The sequence below is a fragment of the Phalacrocorax carbo genome, chromosome 4, assembly GCF_963921805.1.
Source record: "Phalacrocorax carbo chromosome 4, bPhaCar2.1, whole genome shotgun sequence".
Classification (NCBI taxonomy): domain Eukaryota; kingdom Metazoa; phylum Chordata; class Aves; order Suliformes; family Phalacrocoracidae; genus Phalacrocorax; species Phalacrocorax carbo.
In genome coordinates this window covers 35855482-35874502 of record NC_087516.1, presented here as the reverse complement: position 1 = coordinate 35874502, position 19021 = coordinate 35855482, and the positions used below count along the sequence as shown (strand labels likewise).

General features: G+C 43.2%; 2 protein-coding genes across 7 annotated transcripts in view; both read left to right on the top strand.

Annotated features, from left to right (window-relative positions):
* FAM149A (family with sequence similarity 149 member A) overlaps positions 1-2207 on the top strand; it is a 32713-nt gene extending 30506 nt beyond the window's left edge. For all 6 annotated transcript variants that reach the window (XM_064449569.1, XM_064449570.1, XM_064449568.1 and 3 more), the window contains exons 13-14: positions 15-93; positions 842-2207. In XM_064449569.1, the coding sequence (XP_064305639.1) occupies positions 15-93; positions 842-915 (153 nt within the window). In that variant the 3' untranslated portion in view covers positions 916-2207. The remainder of the gene's footprint in view (positions 1-14; positions 94-841) is intronic.
* A 2858-nt stretch (positions 2208-5065) lies between these two features.
* LOC104047317 (cytochrome P450 4V2) lies at positions 5066-19021 on the top strand. Its single transcript, XM_009507610.2, has 11 exons — positions 5066-5412; positions 8800-8912; positions 9755-9840; positions 11617-11807; positions 12208-12277; positions 13474-13600; positions 15430-15621; positions 16989-17091; positions 17438-17572; positions 17733-17912; positions 18163-19021. Exons 1-11 carry the CDS (start codon positions 5202-5204, stop codon positions 18336-18338), a joined length of 1584 nt encoding a protein of 527 aa, XP_009505905.2. The 5' UTR covers positions 5066-5201; the 3' UTR covers positions 18339-19021.

The window sequence follows — 19021 nt, the reverse complement described above, 5'->3', positions numbered from 1 at the left end:
TTTCCTTTTTACAGACAGACACACCTCAGAAGAGACCGCTGACTTCCATGGATTTTGCTAGCCACAGAGGGACAGGTCAAGGATTTTTAATAGGTAGGCAAAATAAGAATCACTTGTAAGGCCCATGAAACTACATAACACATAGTAGAGTTGAAGTGCTCAGGGAGAACCATCTCAGCATAAAAGAACAGCATGTGTGCTTGGCAGGATCTTTTGAGTTTGTTTTTGAACTTTCTTCTCACTTGGTCCAAACTGTTAGGAACCCTGCAAAGTTGTGCGTGGTTTTTTTTTTTTTTTTTGTCGTTGTTGTTCTTGAGTTATGGCAAGAGGATGTGACGTACAGGCTAGATGTTTTGCAGCTGCTGGAGTAGCAACACAAATACATGTTTGAACTGTTTCAGGACATAAATTTTATTTTAGCCCCCATATAAATTCACCAAATTAGTACGTTGTTTATGCGGGTAAAATTGAAAATGCACATTTTTAACATAATCAATATTGGTTGATTTAACAAAATCAATATTGATTTGTAATTGTGTCTTCTATTATAACACTAAAAAAGAGAGCAGCCCTATGTGGCTTATTTAGTCCCATTGTTACAATAAAGCTTACTAGCTAGTTCCTGGCGTTGTGAGTGCTTGTATTTAACCTTTATTTGTTTGCAAGTTCCTTGAGCTTAAATAAGGATATGACTGGCATAGTTTATATAAAAGGTGATATAAGAATAAGGGCAGGTTAGCACACATTGTTCTGAGCAGGCTGATGGAAATAACCCATACATGATCTTGGAGTGTCTTTTGGTTGCTACCACAATTAACAAACAATGTTTTATCTTTTCTAGGCTCACAGCATTACTACAGATCATTTCAGAGAAATCCTCTAACCTCAAGGAAGAGATTTCAGATTGCTTCTTAACCTAGTTTAGGAAGAAACAGAAACCCCCTGCACTGAACAGAAGACTGAAGTGCTGAATTTGCCAGCTGGTATCCTGTGAAACAAAGAATATGTGCAGTATGCTGGTTTCTGAGCCTTGCAATCCTCAGCATGCCTGCATTGCCTTCTTTTAAAGCTGTCTGACCAGAGGTTAGATTAAAAATCAGAGCAAAATGAAATAAATGGTTGAGGTGTCTGTTCTGTTTGCAGACTCAAGATGCTGCTGCTGCTGCTGCACTTTCTTCTCAGGCATTCCTCCTTTTCCTGTCTTTCCTTAGGGAATTGTTTTTCTACCTATAGAAGCAAATAAGTTATGTTTAAGCTTTGAAGTCCTGTTCCCACTTTTTTGTGTTTCCTCAGTGTTAAAGATGTTCTAGTCTGTCCAAACATCAGTCATATATCTAAAAATAATACTTCTAAACAGGAGTTTGTGGTATCTCCTCTTTAATCGTTATTTTAACGTTTCTGTTTTTCAGTCTGTCTGGTTATTGCAGTTGCTCTCTTGTAAATATTGTCTGTCCCTGCCTTTTCTTCTTCCTTTAATTCTTTTAGATGGAATTCGTTCATTGCCTCTGCTTACACTGTTCTAGTCATCAGTAACTATGGGAACTGCTGGGATAAACTTTGTTTACAGGAAGCAATGTTTTCCCTGCCAGGCCAAACATGTTTATAGATGCTTAACAGTTGAATCTGTTTTCTGACAAGTCAGTAAGACTGATCCACTTCTTGAGATTTCTTAGAAAATATTGCCTGTTATTGTACAAATTAATCATATTTTGAAATATCCAAGCCTTCAAAGTTTTAACATGAAAATATGTACTTAACTGACGAAAGAGTTATTCCATACCTCTTTGTGTAGACCCAAATGCAAAGATCAAAGAGGAGATTGGGATGGCATTCTGCCTAGAGATCGCAGCCCTGATCAGGTCCCTGGCTATTAGTACTGTGTGCATTTGCAGCCAGGGATTCCTTGTTCCATCAGAGAGCCAGCAGTTGAAGTAGATGTGGTTGAAGAGCTGTTGAAGGGGAAAGGGAGGAGGAATAAAAGTTAAGTTTTGGCCAAATTGTGCAGTTAAGAACAGAATCAGTTTCTTCTACTTGGGAACTAATACCAGTTCTCCTCACTTCTTTTTATGAATGTTCAAGGATTTGTAATCCAAGGCAAAACACTTGTAATCTATATTTTATATCTGTACTGTTAATCAGATTTCTGTTTTTTGTAAATGTCATCAAGAGCTGCATTCTTTTGAGTAAATGAAAGTATTTTTAAATTACTTGCCTGGCTTAGTATTTTTTTCTTTGGCTACACTAAGTTTACTGTTGATGATGTGGTATAGTTATGTGAGAAAGCAGAATGATTTTGCTTTGGAGTTTCAGGTCGATTTCATACAGTTGCAGGTCAATTTGATGCAGTTTCTTCAGAAATCTCAGGTGAAAGATGACATAACATTAAAACTTCATTTAAGTCTTCTTCGGTGGTGTGTCCAAAATATACTTTTACTCTCATGAGCGCTCCCTCCTGGACTATATAGATATTAACAAGAATGCAGAGAAACGATGGCAAAATCTGGCCCTAACTGTCTTGTGGCACTTCATGGCAACCCAGGTCGTACGTGTGGACTAAATGAAAGGATGAATATGCACCGGTTTGGTTCTGTAATGGCAGAAGTGGGAACCACACAGTGAAGAGTGGCTCATCATCTGGTGCTTCATGAAAGACAGGAGATTGCTGACCTCTGAAGTGATGGAACTCAGTCACTGGATTTCTGAATGGAGAGGAGAGCAGAGCAATAACCACCTGCTTTTCCAACTTGAAAGATGTGCTAATTACTAGAGTGGTAATGGAGTGATCTCAGGTTGCAGAGGAGAGTGAAGAGGGATGTTTGCTGGCTACTGGAAGTGTTTTAATACTTTTCCATTTTGGTCAGTTTTCAGGCACCTAACAGAATCATGGGTCATCTACATCCTGATGATGTGTTGGATAGAGTTCTTCACTCCTGATTTTTATTTTTTTCTCATTGTTGTGAGAAGTAAGTCTCACTTTCCATACTATCTGCGCATCTAAGTATTTACAAAGGCTACTTGTGCACAACAGTGTTGCTGAAGTGAATGTATTTGTAAATCTGGACCTCTAGCGCCGTGATACAACAGCAGCTGCTGTCAACTGGGCCCTGTACTTACTTGGACATAATCCCGAAACCCAGAAGGAAATTCACAGAAAACTGGATGAGGTTGGTTGGTATGTTTTCCATTTCCTCCTTTATCAAGTTTGAAGAAGTGGAGGTAGGGACATGTGGCCATTTGCAGCTTTAAATAGCTAGAGGTAGTTGGGATGGGTGCTGGAAGGTCTGCCAGAGAGAGTACTGAGAGATTTCCCAAGTACAGGGCAGGATTTTTCTCTCCTGGTATTTTTTTTGTTTGTTTTTGTTTTTACTGTGAAGCAGTTTATAGAAAGTCACTTGTTTGCTGTTGTTTTGACCCTTCTCCCTTTCTCTTTTCTCCTCAGGAGGGTATCAAGTACCAAAGGGCACAGATATTCTTGTCATAATTTATGCCCTGCACAGAGACCCCAAGATCTTCCCTGAGCTGGAGGAGTTAAGGCCTCTGAGCGATTCTTCCCCAAAAATTGTAAGGGAAGGCACCCATATGCTTTCCAGATATTTAATGTTGTTGGTAGTTTGCATGTATCCATCACTTTGTAACTGATGTCTCTGGTCTCATTAGGGGGCAATGTGGAGGAAATTTCACCCCCATTTTCCCTTCAATCTTGCAATGGTTTCATGGTAGGCTTTTCAGCTGCTGTAGGTGTGAAGGCATTGGCAGCGGAGGTGCTGTTGGGGTGGCCTCTGTGAGAAGAGGTCAGAGAAGGGAACACAGCTGGTTTCTGCTGGCTCCATAGTGGACCTAATGCAGGACACAGCTGAGCCCAACAGCCAAGCTGGTGGTGCCTCTGTGTTAAAGAAAGGGTACAAAAAATGCTGGGTAGACAGAGGAGGAGGGGGCAAAAAGAGAGTGAAACAGCAGTACAGACACCAAGGTCAGTGAAGGAGGAGTTGATGCTCCAAGCACCAGAGCGGAGGTTCCCCAGCATCCCATGGAGAAGCTATGCTGGAGCAGGTTTATCCTGAAAAGCTGCAGACTATGGAGGGGACCCATGCTGGAGCAGAAGAAAAGGGTCATCAGCCCTTCCTTAGCTTCTGATGTTCTGAGCTTTCTCTATTTGTGTTTCTTGTCTTAGTTGCTTTGTTTATGCTGGTGCAGTAAATTTTGATACAAAACAGACAGGAGAAACATGACCGTGGCTATAAGAAGCTTTTGTGGTATATTCAGGGGGTGAAGTGTAGCAAATTGGGTGTAAGCCATACTGCCATTTCTGAATGAACTGAACTTCTGTTTGACCACAAGGTTTCTGAGCGTTGGAAGCTTTGATGAACAGGTGCTCGGCAGCCTTGCAGCAGTGAGAAGAGACCTTGGATCCTCCTGAGGCAGGAAGGGCAGCAGGGTTTATGGTGGGTATGGCACCACGTCTACCAAAGCACTTTGCAAGCATACAGGTGCTGGTGCTGCCAGTCATTTTACTGGCACCCTTTAGCCTGTGACTGAGTGTTCAACAGTGAGATCAGCAAAGGTGGATTGAGAGGAGAAGCATCTATGTGCTTTGCAGTGCTTTTCTTGATCATGAGTCTGTATGGGTTCTGGTTTGTGTAACCCTCTGAGCCATTAACCCAACTTAAGAAAGGTGCTCTCCATCTGAAGCACTTAAAACCCTTCAGGCATCGTGTTGGAGAGCACTGGAGCAGTTCTGTATGGCAAAATGCTGTTTCCTGAGCATGTGAAAACAGATGGAGAAAGGCCATGTTGAGAAAATCCATCCTCCCCAAATCAGCAAAAAGGTGGTCTTTCTCTTGACAGTGGTTTGTGTCTCTTCCTTCTGAGGTATTGCACAGGACTGCAAAGAACTTCCTCACTCTTCACTTGACTGAGAGGAGCCAAGTGAGGGCAAGCAAACGGCCCTGTTCCCTGTGGTTGCTCTGCCTCTCTGCATGTGTTTTTTATATCTTTGTTTATTTTCCTGGGAGGAAACTGCACTGCCAGGCCTTGTGACAGCTCCGCCTCCCACTCTTGTGACCCGGATCCTGGCGCACTCAGCCTGCTGCAGCGCGGTAGCAGTACGTACAGGCAGAGGCAGGTACAGGCAGTGGCAGATAGAGGCAGTGGCAGTTCCCCAGTAGGGACCAAGGCTTAGAGCAGGAGGCTGGGAGGCGGCAATGGAGGTCGTAGAGGGAGCTGCAGGGGGACCCCAGCTGATGCATTTTGGGGCTGGGGTCATGGCTCTGCTGTTGACAGCTGTGGCTGTGTGCTCCCTGCCCTCCCTGATGGATTACTGGAGGCGATGGTGGGTGATGAAGCCAATCCCAGGTATCAGCCCCTGCTATCCTGTGCTGGGAAACGCTCTACTCTTGGAGCGGGGAGGAGAAGGTAAGGGCAGCTCACTGCATAGCCCAGCTGTGAGGTCCCTGCACTGTGTGGGGCTTTGCTGGAGGAGCCAGTGCTGGTGAGGTGCTTGGGTGGTCAAGCTGTGCCTGGCTGGGGGCAGGTTGTAGGGCGTGCCATCGCCTTTAGGTCTCTCTGGGGCTGTGGGCACCCTGCAGAGGGGAACTGTATGAGACGTGGGCAGTGGAGGGGAAAGGAGAGGAACTGCATAAATATGGGTTTATTATCGGTCCAAGATTCACTGGAGGTTCAGTCTGACAGTGGCTTCCAGATGCTGGTGCTGGACTTGGACCCATTTCCAGTTGTTGGTGAGGTGGAGCATGAATGCTGTGGAATGTGTGTTTATGACAGGGAGGCATGCTGAGTGCTCTCTCAGGAAGAGCTGTTTCACAACACAGAGCACTGTCCCCATGGCTGTTAGCTGTGATCCAAACAAGGCTTTTAGCTTGCGGAGGAAAAATACTTCTTTAAAAAATTGTCTTCCCCCAAGTAAGAATGTGCAAGGGACATTAGCATGCTGAGTTGCTGGATCATTTTCCAAATTAGCTGTGCCTTAGATTTATGTGTTAAATGCAAAAGAACTTGCTGGGTTTTTGCAGTACAGCCCTCAGAGCAAACCCTTCTGTTCTTGCATCGATCAATGGTACCTTCTTTTTGCCAGGTGCCTGAGAGAGCAGTGATGTGCTACGTGTTCCCTTTACATTTTGCACAGGAGCATATTTCTTGAGGAGTCTGTGATGTGAAAGCAGCTCTGGCTGTGCTGTCGGACTAGCAGGCTCTTCTGGTATGTTTGTGATGCCTGCGTATGCCAGTGTGCTCTGTCCACGTGCGTTTTTGGGTGCGCTGCCAGGTATGCTGCCAGAAGAGAGAGGATCTGGGTCACGGGAGTGCAGTGAATCTGAGTATGTAGCATGGATGTGCACATTGTCCAGTGCTGATACATGCTGAGACATGGTCTCTCTATTCACATGGGAACACACTCGCATCTTTCCTCTGGATCCAACCCCATATCTAAATACAGATATGAAAGATCTTTCTTTGGAAGTGAGGGCAAGCAGCTTTCCCTGAAGTTGACTTTGGGGAAGCAGCAGCAGGATCATAGTCAGGATGTGTACAGGAGCCTGACTGAGAGAGAAATATTTTTTCTTTATTTTCCTCCTTTTCAAATGTTCTTAAAAAAAAAAAGGCTTCTCTTTCCAGAAAGCTACTTGATGGAGACTCTTATGTTCTATGGAGTCTCTCATCTCCTTTGTTAGCAGGAGTCACATAGCCTTCATGCTTTAGTAAAGTCCATGACCATCCATCTTTGTTCTTGTTTTTTTTTATTTAAAAGTGAGTGAAGTTTGTGGGTATTAATATTTTTCATTTAAAATATGACAATTAAAAACCCTCAGTTTTTTAGAAAAAAGAATAAGGTTTTATACCAGAAAGAAAAATTACTTTTCATCTGATAGGGATTTTATTCATTGGTATTGGTAGGCAAATGCTGGAAAATTATGCTGGAAAATTTCCTAGCATCACCATGATGCTAGGAAAAAACTATTAAAAATAGTAAAAGAATCTGACAGTCTTAAGCCTTTTGAATGAGGTATCACTAGAACTTTGCTTAAGACCAGGGAATGCTGTATTTGGGTATCTATTAGGAAACTAGTTTTTTTCCTTTTGCTTTTTTCTTTGATTTGAGGGCCTTTGAATTTTCAATTCTGCAGAGACTTTGGAGTCATTTCTTTTTTAATCTGGTTTCTGAAAGGGCAAAGGCATGTTTAACCTTTGAAATTCCTGATAGTGGCCGCCACCTCTAGAATTGCAGAATGAACCTGATTGCCCTCTGTGGTGAGATAGCTGTATCTGTGAGCAAGGGAAGAGCAGTATCACGGAATCATAGGTTGGAAGGGAGCTCAGGGATCATCTAGTCCAACCTCTCTAGGAAGAGCAGAGTCTAGACACGATGGCCCAGCGCCCTGTCCAGCTGACTCTTGAAAGTGTCCAACGTGGCCAAGTCAACCACTTCCCTGGGGAGATTATTCCAATGGGTGACTGTCCTCACTGAAAAATTTTCCTCTTGTGTCCAATCGGGATCTCCCCAAGAGCAACTTGTGTCCATTCCCCCTTGTCCTCTCCATGGGACTCCTTGTGAAAAGGGAGTCTCCATCTTCTTTGTAGCTGCCCCTTAATACTGGTACATGGTGATGAGATCCCCTCTGAGCCTCCTTTTCTCAAGACTGAACAAACCCAGCTCTCCCAGCCTATCCTCATATGGCAGCTTCCCAGGCCTCTGATCATCTTGGTGGCCCTTTTCTGAACCCCTTCCAACCTGTCCACATCCTTTTTGTATAGCAGGGACCAGAACTGGACACAGTACTCCAGGTGTGGCCTGACAAGCGCTGAGTAGAGTGGGATAATGACTTCTTTATCTCTGCTGGTGATGCCCTTCCATGCTTTCTGCATCGCTAAACTGATAAGATGCGGACTGGATAAGTGGATAATAATGTGGGTGGAAAATTGGCTGGATTGTTGAGCTCATGGCTATTAAGCCCAACTGGCAGCTGGACATTAGTAGTGTATCTCAGGTAGACTGTGGCATAAATGATCCCATGAGCCTTTGTGCCATTAGAGATGGGGATATCTGAATTGTCAAATCCACAGTGGCCCTGTAAGTGATCACTTACTCTTCAGTAAGGTTTCTAAAAGGACAAGAGTGGAGTTTAACTGTGGAGCAGCTAGCGGTCAAAAGCCCCTGCTAGAATTGCGAACGATCACTGATGGGTAGGGCTGTGAGAGGGCAAGAGGATTTAGGCATGTTGGAGTCAGAAGTAATTTGTTTGCAGACAAGCAATAGCAGTGTAAGGGGTCCAAAGATTTCTTCAGGAGTCCAGCTACCAGAGACTAGGTATTTCAAGTGATTCTGGTTCCTGTGCAGTGCTCTGCCATTACTGTGCATGACATCACTTGTGTGCGCACCACAAATGTAGTACCTGTCAATGAGGTCTCAGATGGGAAAAGGCTCGATGCTGTATTTAAAGTGTCTTGATGTAGCATTTTGGCTAATGTCAGATAAGCTAAAATGTAAGCATAGCCTTGAAAAAGTTTGATTTCGCTCTAATTGGTACAAAGAGCATTGCAATACAGAAGGCCCATGCTGCAGTGCTTTGAGACTGCTTAGTCAAACTGCCTTATCTACAGCTAGGATGGGTTTCTCTAGAATACAGTGCCTTCAAGAGTGCAGACATGCTCCTTGGTCATAGTGGCAAGATAAAACTACAACAGAAACACAATGACAGTGCATATGGTGAAAAAGAGTTCATTACAGGAGTCTTGTTTATTCAGCAAAACCCCCTTTTTAGAAATTCTAATATGTTTTTTTCATTCCAGATTTTTTTAAACAACTGCAAGTTTTTGTTGAACAGTTGAGGAGTTGGCCATTGTTCAAACTTTGGATAGGACCACTGCCTGTCATGATTTTGTATCACCCTGACAGTGTGGAGGTGAGTGTGCTTGTCTCCTGTCTATTCTACTGTCCTGCAAAGCAGTGTTCAACCTCTTAGTTTCTATTATTTTAATTTAATTTTTGCAAAAAAAAAAGTTAGTGATCTTACTTGAGATTTTCCTCTGACCCAGTGCTAAAGAAAGGCTAAAAGCAGAAGAATATTTTCTTTGGAAAAAAATAAGTACTGAAGATGGCCAGCAAATGAAAGCACTGACTCGGTATGTTTTATAAAAGAAGCATCTCCTTTAGCTTTGTTTTCACACGTGTGAAACCTTCTGCTCCCAAGATTGGAACAGACAAGCAGATAGGGAAGATGGGATCTCTGAAATAAGGATAGAACATTATGAAATGCAGGTTGCAATGCTTGTGTCTGACTCCTGCATTAGAATTTTGTGAGTCTGTCTTGATGCCATGAAATGTACTCATCAGTTTTGCTACTGACAATGATTGTCCCTGAACTGGGAAGACAGAGTTGGTTGGTTGTTGGAGTGTTTACTGAAGAGATAATACTTCTTGTGAGTTTGGTTAAGGCTGGAAACCTTTGAGTTTTCTCTGAGCTCTGCCTGTGACATTCTAACACAGATTTTTCTTCTTCAGGAGGATAAAGGGAGTGGAAGTGGTCGTTTTTGAGTATTTCATTGTTTCTCTTACTTGAAAGTCTTGAGGATATGAACTCAATGTTCCCCCTGTGTACCAGCTTGTACTGAAATATTGTGCATTTTGCTGAGGTTTGGGGCATTTTCTGTGGAGGAACTGAGGCTGTGTGAAGTAATCTCAGCTGAAGAAATATCTCCATCTAACAAGTGATGTTTTTTCCTCTCCTTCCATTTTTTCTGACAGGTTATTCTGAGCAGTTCGAAACACATAGAAAAATCATACCTGTACAAATTCTTGCAGCCGTGGCTGGGCACTGGGCTTCTGACGAGGTATAGTGAAATGCAGGTGCATTGCTGTCTTTTTGGAATTTGCGGGGTATATGATAGGAAGAGGGCTTGGTGACAGGAATACTTGTGTGTATCTCTGGACAGAGATGTAGATGATAGCTGTAGGAGTCTTATTCCTTGTGATGGTCTTGGTTGCTCTTTAGCAGCTAATGTCTGATAAAAATCTTTTGGCATTATCTATTTCTTGGCAAATTTTGCCATTGTTTCTTTTTTGCGCAGGGACTTGAATGAATGTGAGTTTTTGGGAACTTGTAACCTATGGCAAGTGGTATCTTTTAGTCTGCAATGCTGCATGCTGGATGTTTTTAATGTTGTGATGCGTGTTGGGTGGTTTGACTGTGGCAGAACTGAGACTGTGTGCATTGCTTATCTCAGCTGGTGATGCTGCAAACCAGTAGGATGGGCCTGAGGCTAGTGATGCTTTGGAGTAGGATGGGAGAGTATCTGCACCCTGTCCTTCATTTCCCTCATGAAGTGGAGGCTCATAAGTGGTGAGCCTGGGTAAGAGCACAAGTCAGGAGCAGAGGGTGGGAGGAGCAGTGGTGTAAGGGTTTGGTGTCCTCCGGTCTTGGGAGGGTCAAGGAAAGTTTGGTCTGGATGATGCAGATATTCAAGAGTAGAGTGGCTCTGGTGTCTTTGTGCTGCTTCTGTGTATTTGCAAGAAGGTCAGGGTCCACCTGTTAGTAGTGGAGCTTTGTTGCTTGTTTGGGGCCCTCAGAGGTAAGCTTCTTGTACTTCGTGATGGGACCATGGTGTTGTAAAAGCCAGCTGTGATCACATGGTGTGGGAGGCGCAAGTTTATATGAGAAGATAAGGAATGCCTTTTATTCTGTGTTTTGTTCATGACCCCTAAGAAAGCAATAATCAGTGGCAAAGTGCAGAGAGTTGAGGTCCGTGGGTGTCAGGCATGGTATATCATCACCGTTAGTCATCTTCCTTACTGGTTGTTTTGTCTCCAGTAGATTTTTAGAGGGGTTTTGACTTCCTTGGGCTTGCAAAAACATAATCGAGGAGAACGTTCCAGTCTCTGCTTATTAAGGGCAGTAGTGGTAGACAGCAAGCAGATAAGCTGGCCTGAGGAGTGCCCCAAAAGCAGCTTAATAGGAGAAGTGGTGTTAATGTTTACCCTGTAAACAGAGCTACCAGTTGTGTGCCTGTGGGGCATGTGATTCAGAAAAAGTGAAAAAGAAGCCTTAGGAAGCTGGTGTCACCCGCTGTGTCTCCATGCTCTTTCACTGACACGTGGGAGGCGGTTGCCTGTTTCTAAGGAAGTACTTTGTAGCCAGACCTTGAGGCAGTCATTTGTGTAATGTCCGTGGACCCTAGTTCTCTGCAACCCTCATCTCCTAGTCAGTGGATAAAGGCAAGCATGAATGGTGATTCACAGAGGCAATGTGATGAGTTGAAGCCTTGGTACCGAATAGCAAGTTTGTCCTATAGATGGCTTCTGCTTGATGCTTCTGAGCCTGTGCACTGAGCAACCACAAGGCTGTATTGCCTGAAGGCTTGTTGGCATCTCAATTTGTTGAGAGCAGCTATAGAAATGGTGGCTTGCGCTTTGGGGGGAGCTGGAGTGAGAAATATTTTCATTTTGCTCCTTCTGGGGAGTGCTATGGACAGCTTGAAGGGTCACCTACAGTGTATCCATCTGTGAAGGTATTCCAGGCTGCAGTTTTTACTGTGTGCTTCCTGAGATGGTGAGGGTTTTACTTTTTACTTGGAGTTTTTAACCCTTCCTTCTCCCTGTTAATTTTGCAGCACTGGAGACAAGTGGCGGTCACGGAGGAAGATGATAACTCCCACATTCCACTTCGCAATCTTAACTGATTTTCTAGAGGTTATGAATGAACAAGGAGGTATTTTGTTGGAGAAACTTGAGAAACATGTTGACAAGGAACCATTTGATGTGTTTCTGTACATCACTCTGTGTGCCCTTGATATCATCTGTGGTAAGTCCTCTTCAGTTATTGTGGTGGGGCTGTGAATGATGCAGAGGCTCATGAGTACAGCTGTGCCGTGCTGTGTTGAAGAGGAATGTTCCTGCATATTGTGTGAATGCATTTCCATCCTCCCAAGGCCATCCTTTTTCCTAGGGCGTCTTGAATGCATGTGAGCAGGTGAGTCTGTGGGACAGGCAGGGCAGGGGTAGCAGTCTGAAGTGAGGCTGTGCTGAGGAGCAGGGTTCCTGGGCACAGAAACGTAAATGAGCTCATCACCGGGAAAGGGATGTATGTGTTGATCTGTCCAAGGGACAGTGTGGTGATAGTCAGAAGCTGGAAGCAGTAGTAACTTATTGTGTACAGGGACTCTGCACTTTGCACTCATGAATTGTTGATGATTTCCTTCTAGAAACAGCAATGGGCAAGAATGTCAGTGCTCAGGAGAATAAGGATTCTGAGTATGTTCGTGCTATCTACAGGTAAATGGACCTTTTCCTTGGCTACTCTGTCATTGGGCTGGAGTTGATGCGGCTGGTGTCATGAGTTAATCTGCTGTGAGCCAGGAGGGAGGGCTGAGGGGTCATAGGTGGAGGTAGAAAGCCAAGAAGGCAGGAAAAACTTCTGCAGATTTTGATGCATTTTTCTGGTACGAGTACACACAACAGGAGGCTGAGGCTTTGAAGAGGCGTTCAGTTCAGTTAATCCATTGGTACAGGAGGTTAAAAAAAAACGGAGCTGCAACGTTTCGCATCAGCATGACTAGCAGAATTGTTTTAGACAGCATGCTAAAGATGAGGCACTGTTGCGCTGCAGTTCACAGCATTATTTACACCATTCAGATTGTATGTGACTGTCCAGTGGATTAGGAAAAGCATGGCCTGTATTCCTACTACACCGGTGTGTCAGCCTAGATGAGATGTAGCTGCTTGTGGCATCTCAGCCCTAGCCTTGATGGGGCTTGTTGAGAAGATGTGTTGCAAAAAGGGGTTTGATTTGTCATTGGTTCCTTGGTCTTTCCCAATTTGAACTGCAAGTAGGCTTGAAGTTGGCCTACATTTAATAATTACTCCTCAAAGTCTTTCTGCAGCAAAAAGCATGTGCAAGAGGTGACTAGCAATGGCAATCAGCCCTTCTAAATGTACTTCAGTTGTGTTTGAGCATACTTGAAGTCTCATATTCTTTATTTTAAATATTTTTCATGTGCTGTCTCTCATATATGGTATCGGGACAGTCAAGTAGGAACGTGATGCTTTCAGATGGCTGTTTGAGGTCATGGGGCAGATATTTTGGAACACTGGCATAAGTAGTCTTTTCAGGATGTACCTGTCTTTTCAGCATGGTCAATATTGATGTGGAGTGGGACTGGACTGGATGACATAATATGTCTGTTTCAAGAGGGTTCCCACTAAATGTGAATATGCTTTTCTTGGAGATCAATGCTTAAAGATACAAATCATGGTGATGCTGGGACAGGTGACAGAAAGTTTGATTTGGTTTGACATCAGGAAACAAATATGAACAGCTTTCCCTTCAGATGAATGGGTTTAAAACCACACCAAATGTTAAGTTCTGCTTCACTGGGGGAGGTAGAACTTTTTTTTTGGTTCTTGAAAGTGCGCTGTACATTTGCTTTTTTGCCAAGGTATTTCATGTGATGTAATTGTTGTGCCCCTAGGATGAGTGATCTAATCCAACAGCGACAGAAGAGCCCTTGGCTTTGGCCTGATCTTCTATATATGCTGTTCAAGGAAGGAAGAGAGCATAAGAGGAACCTCAAGATCCTTCACAATTTTACAGATAGAGTATGGATTCTTTTTTAATTTTATTTTTTTTAAAGGTACATTTTAGGTTTTGGAGCGAAGTCTTGTGCTCAGTAGAGAGCTTCCAAATGGGGGTGAGGTTCAGCTCCCTTTATATGCATCTATGAAGAGTAGAACTATCTCTCTGTTGGGGTGCTGAGGAATTCCCTGAAAATTACCTGAAAAGAAGAAAACAGCTGACTTCCCAGTCAGGAACTGTGTCGTATTTAAGCAAGGGAGTAACAGGGCTTACAGGTCCTTGGCAATTGAAAGATACAATAGGAATTAATTGGACTCTTGTTCTGCCCCAGATCTTCCACATCTAAATCATCTGCAACAGCTCACTGCCAAGTTTGTAGCAGTGTAAGCATAGGACTCTGCTTGGTAATGCCACTTGGTCCAGCCCTTAGGAATGGAAACCTGTATTCATTTTCCCCTATTCAGAGCAGAACTGCCAAGATGAGCAAACATATGCAGGGCCCCACATCAGCAGTGAGACACTTTGACACAGAAACTGTTAAGCATATGTCACTGACTTGGCATAAAATGCAGTGTTCTCTCGCCATGTTAGGCTGTGCAAGTAACACCCCTTTCTCTCACCAAATAGTTTGCATTCTATTCTTGCCAATGGTTGCCCTCCCAAATCTACTATTAGGATGTTACCATAGAGGCTGCTTTCCCTGAAATAGATGTAGGTACCCCATGATGTCATTGTGTCAATGCCCATGAAAAAGGAAGTAATCTTTGAACTTTTCCTACATCTAATGAGCCACACTGACTTTTTGTTTTGTCTAAGTAGTTCATGTCTTGCTTTCTTTTATTGGGAATTGCAGTAGTGAGGCATGAGGCATTACCTTAGGTCTTAAAGGGACCTAAGGTAACGCCCTCTTCCTGTGCTGGGCTGGTGCACTGAATATAAGAAGCGAAATCTTAAAAGATGACAAAGGAACAGTAAATAATAATATCACCTAGTGTAGGTGCTGACAGAAAGTACTGAGGCAAAAGGTGGTTCAATATGAGTCTTGATAATGTGTATGTTCAGTGAAGGAAACAATATGTGTGTTTATAACTGTGTTTTCCTGTTCAGTACTTCCTCTGAACAGAACTGCCTACTCTACAGCCTTTATTTTTAATTATTTTGTTAGTGTTGAAAACAATACCAGTTTATTGAAGGGTTCTGTTTTGCTGTTATAACAAAGGTGGTGACAGCAAAAAATCTTATCACTGGGGCTGTGCTTTGACCTAAAAAAGGGAACTTTAACCATTGCTCTCACACTGAAAAAAATTTGGGAAACTTTAGTGTAGTGGTTCTTGCTGTGCTATGTGTAGTCCTGATGTGGGGTTGTGGGGTGCCCTGGCTTGTTTTCAATGTCCTGAGTTCCCCAGAGTTTGGAGTTGTGATCTTTTCCTTAGTTATTGGATAGGGTAGAGACTATCTTCTTGGTGATTAGTCTGCTCAAGTTGTGGTGATGTTTTTTGATTTGCTGTCGCTATTGTTGGCATTCACAATTGGCTTGTTCCAGATATTCTGGATGTGTTTACACTTTCTGACAATCAACAGGTTGTTTGCATAGTTTGGCTATCTATTTTCTTGATCACACAAAAGCTATTCAAGGTTCATTCTCTTGCTTGGGACAAGAGGGGTTGGTCATATTTCACCTACTAACACGAAAAGTCAGTTAAACTTAATAAGTTAGTGCTGAGTACTGTGCTAACCAGCTCATGTAGACTGCTAGATGCTGCTGTTCTAATAAGTTGGAACAAACCCATGTGATGTAGACTGCCTGCATGTGCTGTGTGCATCATATCTAATGTAATGTTTCTAATCTCAGGTCATTGCAGAAAAAACTGCAGAACTTGAAAACAACAAGCAAACAAAATGTGATACTGATGGCAACTGTGAAGAAAGTGGCCCCAAGAAAAGAAAAGCTTTCCTGGACATGCTGCTGAGTGCAACAGATGATGAAGGGAACAAGCTAAGCTGCACAGATATTCGTGAGGAAGTGGATACCTTCATGTTTGAGGTACCCAAGGAACCCACTGTTTGTTGTTTTGTTTTGGTCGTCCCCGTCCCGTCGTCCCCCCCCCGCCAGGAACCTGAGATTCACCATTTGCAGGTAGTGACTCTTCCTTTTCTTAGTTCAAGAGGTTGCTTTTGGTATGAAGTTGTTTTAGCCTGGAAGCCTAAGAGGAAATCTCTGTAGGATAGAAACATTCAATCCAGAATCGCGTGCCCTGGCGAAATGTTGGACAATACACATGTGGCAGGCCCTGCCTGTATGAGCAGGCTCTACTCATGAAAGCAGGCGAGAGTAATAAGAGCTTAATGGCTGATGTGGGCCGTTGGCTCTCAGCTCCTGCTGCAAACCTCATTAATGCTAAAGAGAGCTCTAAATGGTTTCAGTGTTTTGCCTTCTATTTTTGTCAGCTCTCCTCACATTTTGTCCCCTGCCACATCGGCTGTAACCTCCTGGTTCTGTTGTCAGCTGTGCACTGGTGTACTGTCTTCTTAGGTCTGGTTCTCTGTCCAATGAAGGATCTAAACAAGACTTTAACAAGTTTTACACCCACCTCCATTAGGTGGACCTGAATTCTATCTCAGAAGAGCTTAATTCAGTCATATTACTGCTGTTGTAACCTAGAGAAACTCTCCTCCCATCTTAACCATTCCTGTACTACTACATAGCTGGATTTTACAGAGGTGCAGCATCATGAACTTCACACGTGCACCTTTTTAGAACAGAAATCCCTTGTTGGTCCTTCTCCCTTTCCTGTTCCCCTATTTTCCCCACCTTTTTTTTTTTTTTTTTTGTTCCCCTTCCATTTCTTTTCTTTCCTTTCCAAGTTTTTATGTGGTGCTGAGAACTAGATTAGCTGATCTCTTTCTCATAGGAAGTCAAGAAGTACTCCCTCCTATGGCCACTGTACTGTGTCTCATTAGACCCATTAGATTAGAGAACAGAGACTAGTTTTGTAAAGATTAGAGACTCTGTACATTTGTATCTCCTGTGGTTGTTTTTGCCCCCCCCAGATGTTACATTGTTCACTGGACATTATCCAACAAGACAAATATGCATCTGTTTCATTGTGTAGATACTGGTAGTTCATACAGCTTCTGGGAGGCAGAGGAGAGGGATGTTTGCTTAGGTTATTTCAATGCTTTTCCCTTTTGGTCAGTTTTCAGGCAGCTGACAGAGTCATGGGTCATCTTATATCCTGATAATCATGTTGGATAGAGTTCTTCACTCTTTATTTTTGTTTTTCTCCTGGTCATGGGACTACTAAGTCTCACTTTCCATGTTACCTGTGCACCTAAGTATTTACAAAGCCTACTTCATAACACTACAGGAATAGCATTGAAGTGAATTTATTTGTAAATCTGGACCTCTAGGGCCATGATACAACAGCAGCTGCTATCAACTGGGCCCTGTACTTACTCGGACATAATCCTGAAGTCCAGAAGAAGGTTCACAGAGAACTGGATGAGGTGTTTGGTATGTTTCCATTTCCCCCTTCATTGGGGTTGTCGTGGTGGTTGCATTTTTGAGTTGGGGTTATGATATATTATAAGCCTGGATGTAGAAGGGGAGGTGGAAACATGTCTTGTGGCCCTTCTCGAGCTGTCAATAGCTAGAGGTGATTGGGACAGGTGCTGGAAGGTTTGGAGGAGAGTACGGCCAACCTTACATCTTTGATGCAAGGTATGCATGTTCAGTGTATGTGGTTTTCCTATGTGGTCTTGGTGTGTGATAAGAGTTCCTGGAAGGAGGTGGGATGAATTTATTTAACCAAAACTGGGGAGTTTTGGTCTTGTTCATTCCCCTCTTTGTTTTTGGACAGGCACCACTGAGCGTCCTGTTACAATGGACGATTTGAAGAAGCTTCGATACCTTGAGTGTGTTATGAAAGAAGCCCTTCGGCTCTTCCCTTCAGTTCCGCTGTTTGCCCGTGTCTTGAGAGAGGATTGCTGTATTAGTAAGTAGTGTCCTGTGTTTGCCACTTCCTGTCCTGCTACCATTTCCCCAGTGTAGGTGTTTCCCAAGTAAAGGGCAGGATTGTTTTATTTTTATTACTGTGCTGTTCTATAAAGTCACTTATTTGCTGTTGTTTCAACCCTTCTCCCTTTTCTCTTTAGGAGGATATCAGGTACCAAAAGGCACAAATGTTATTGTCATAACTTATGCCCTGCATAGAGATCCAGAGATCTTTCCTGACCCAGAGGAGTTCAGGCCTGAGCGATTCTTCCCTGAAAATTGTAAGGGAAGGCACCCGTATGCTTACGTGCCCTTCTCAGCTGGCCCCAGGAACTGCATTGGTAGGTAGCTGAGGAGGAAGCCCTTGTACTGTGAGAATGCTGCTTTTGGTGTGGTAACTGTGGTGGCAGCAAGTGTGTCAGAAATTTAAGTCTTGATGTGCCTGCTGGTCTTGTCCTGTCTTCCCCATGCCAAGCTGCCCATGCTGTCCTGTGTTCCTAGGGGTATCACTGTGAGCATGCAAATGCAGCAGCTGTTGGTGCAACCTGACAATAACAGCTTTTTATTTTTTTGCTGCCCTGTAACTCATAGGTCAGCGCTTTGCACAAATAGAGGAGAAAGCTCTTCTAGCCCTCATCCTGCGGCGCTTTTGGGTGGACTCATGTCAAAAGCCTGAAGAGCTTGGTATAACTGGAGAACTTGTTCTTCGACCAAGTAATGGCATCTGGATTAAGCTGAAGAGGAAGCCAAATGCTGGATCAGAATGAAAGCAAATTCAAGAATTTATTTTTCCGAAAACTTCAACTTCCAAGCTATTTAGGCTGAGGTGTTTTTAAATCAGATATTTTGATGGCAGTCCAGCAAGTTGAAACTAAAGTTGTTACTGATTGTTTCACCAAAGGAGATGTTGTAACAGCCCTAAGTTGCTCTACTTTTCCAGTACCTGTGAACTTCATGTTCATCTTTGAAGTGCAGGCCTTTAAACATCAAATCTTAGTGCCTATTCTACTCGGATGAAACTATTCTATTGCAACAGTGCAAAAAAAATTATGTTAGTAACAGTAATGCCTGTGATGGAGTGATCTGGTTGTATTCTGTATCATTTGCAAGGTAACTGATAGTCTCAAATCTTCATGTAGTTTTCAGGTTTCTTTGATTCTGAAAGGTACAAGTGATCAGTTCTTCCACTTGGCACAACTTTTTTCTCTTTTGGTGATCACTGCATCTATGAAGGCAAAGCAAAAATCTCTGATAATTTTGCTTCTCCTTTGTAAGCATTTACAGTAGTTCTTTACTGAGTGCTCTGAATTATTTTTTAGCAAAATGTACCGTAATCATTAATCTGTATAATCATACCATGAACTGGATATTGTGTGAATTACACACAGGATTTTGTAATGACAGAAACCGCATTATTACAAATGTTGAGAATAAACTTCATATATGTCAA

Bases quoted from the DNA above. Each gene is read 5' to 3' on its own strand.
- LOC104047317 (XM_009507610.2), top strand. From the start codon at position 5,202: ATGGAGGTCGTAGAGGGAGCTGCAGGGGGACCCCAGCTGATGCATTTT. The intron at 15,622-16,988 runs GTACCCAAGGAA...CTGGACCTCTAG, and splicing joins TGGATACCTTCATGTTTGAG to GGCCATGATACAACAGCAGC. The intron at 17,092-17,437 runs GTATGTTTCCAT...GTTTTTGGACAG, and splicing joins AGAACTGGATGAGGTGTTTG to GCACCACTGAGCGTCCTGTT.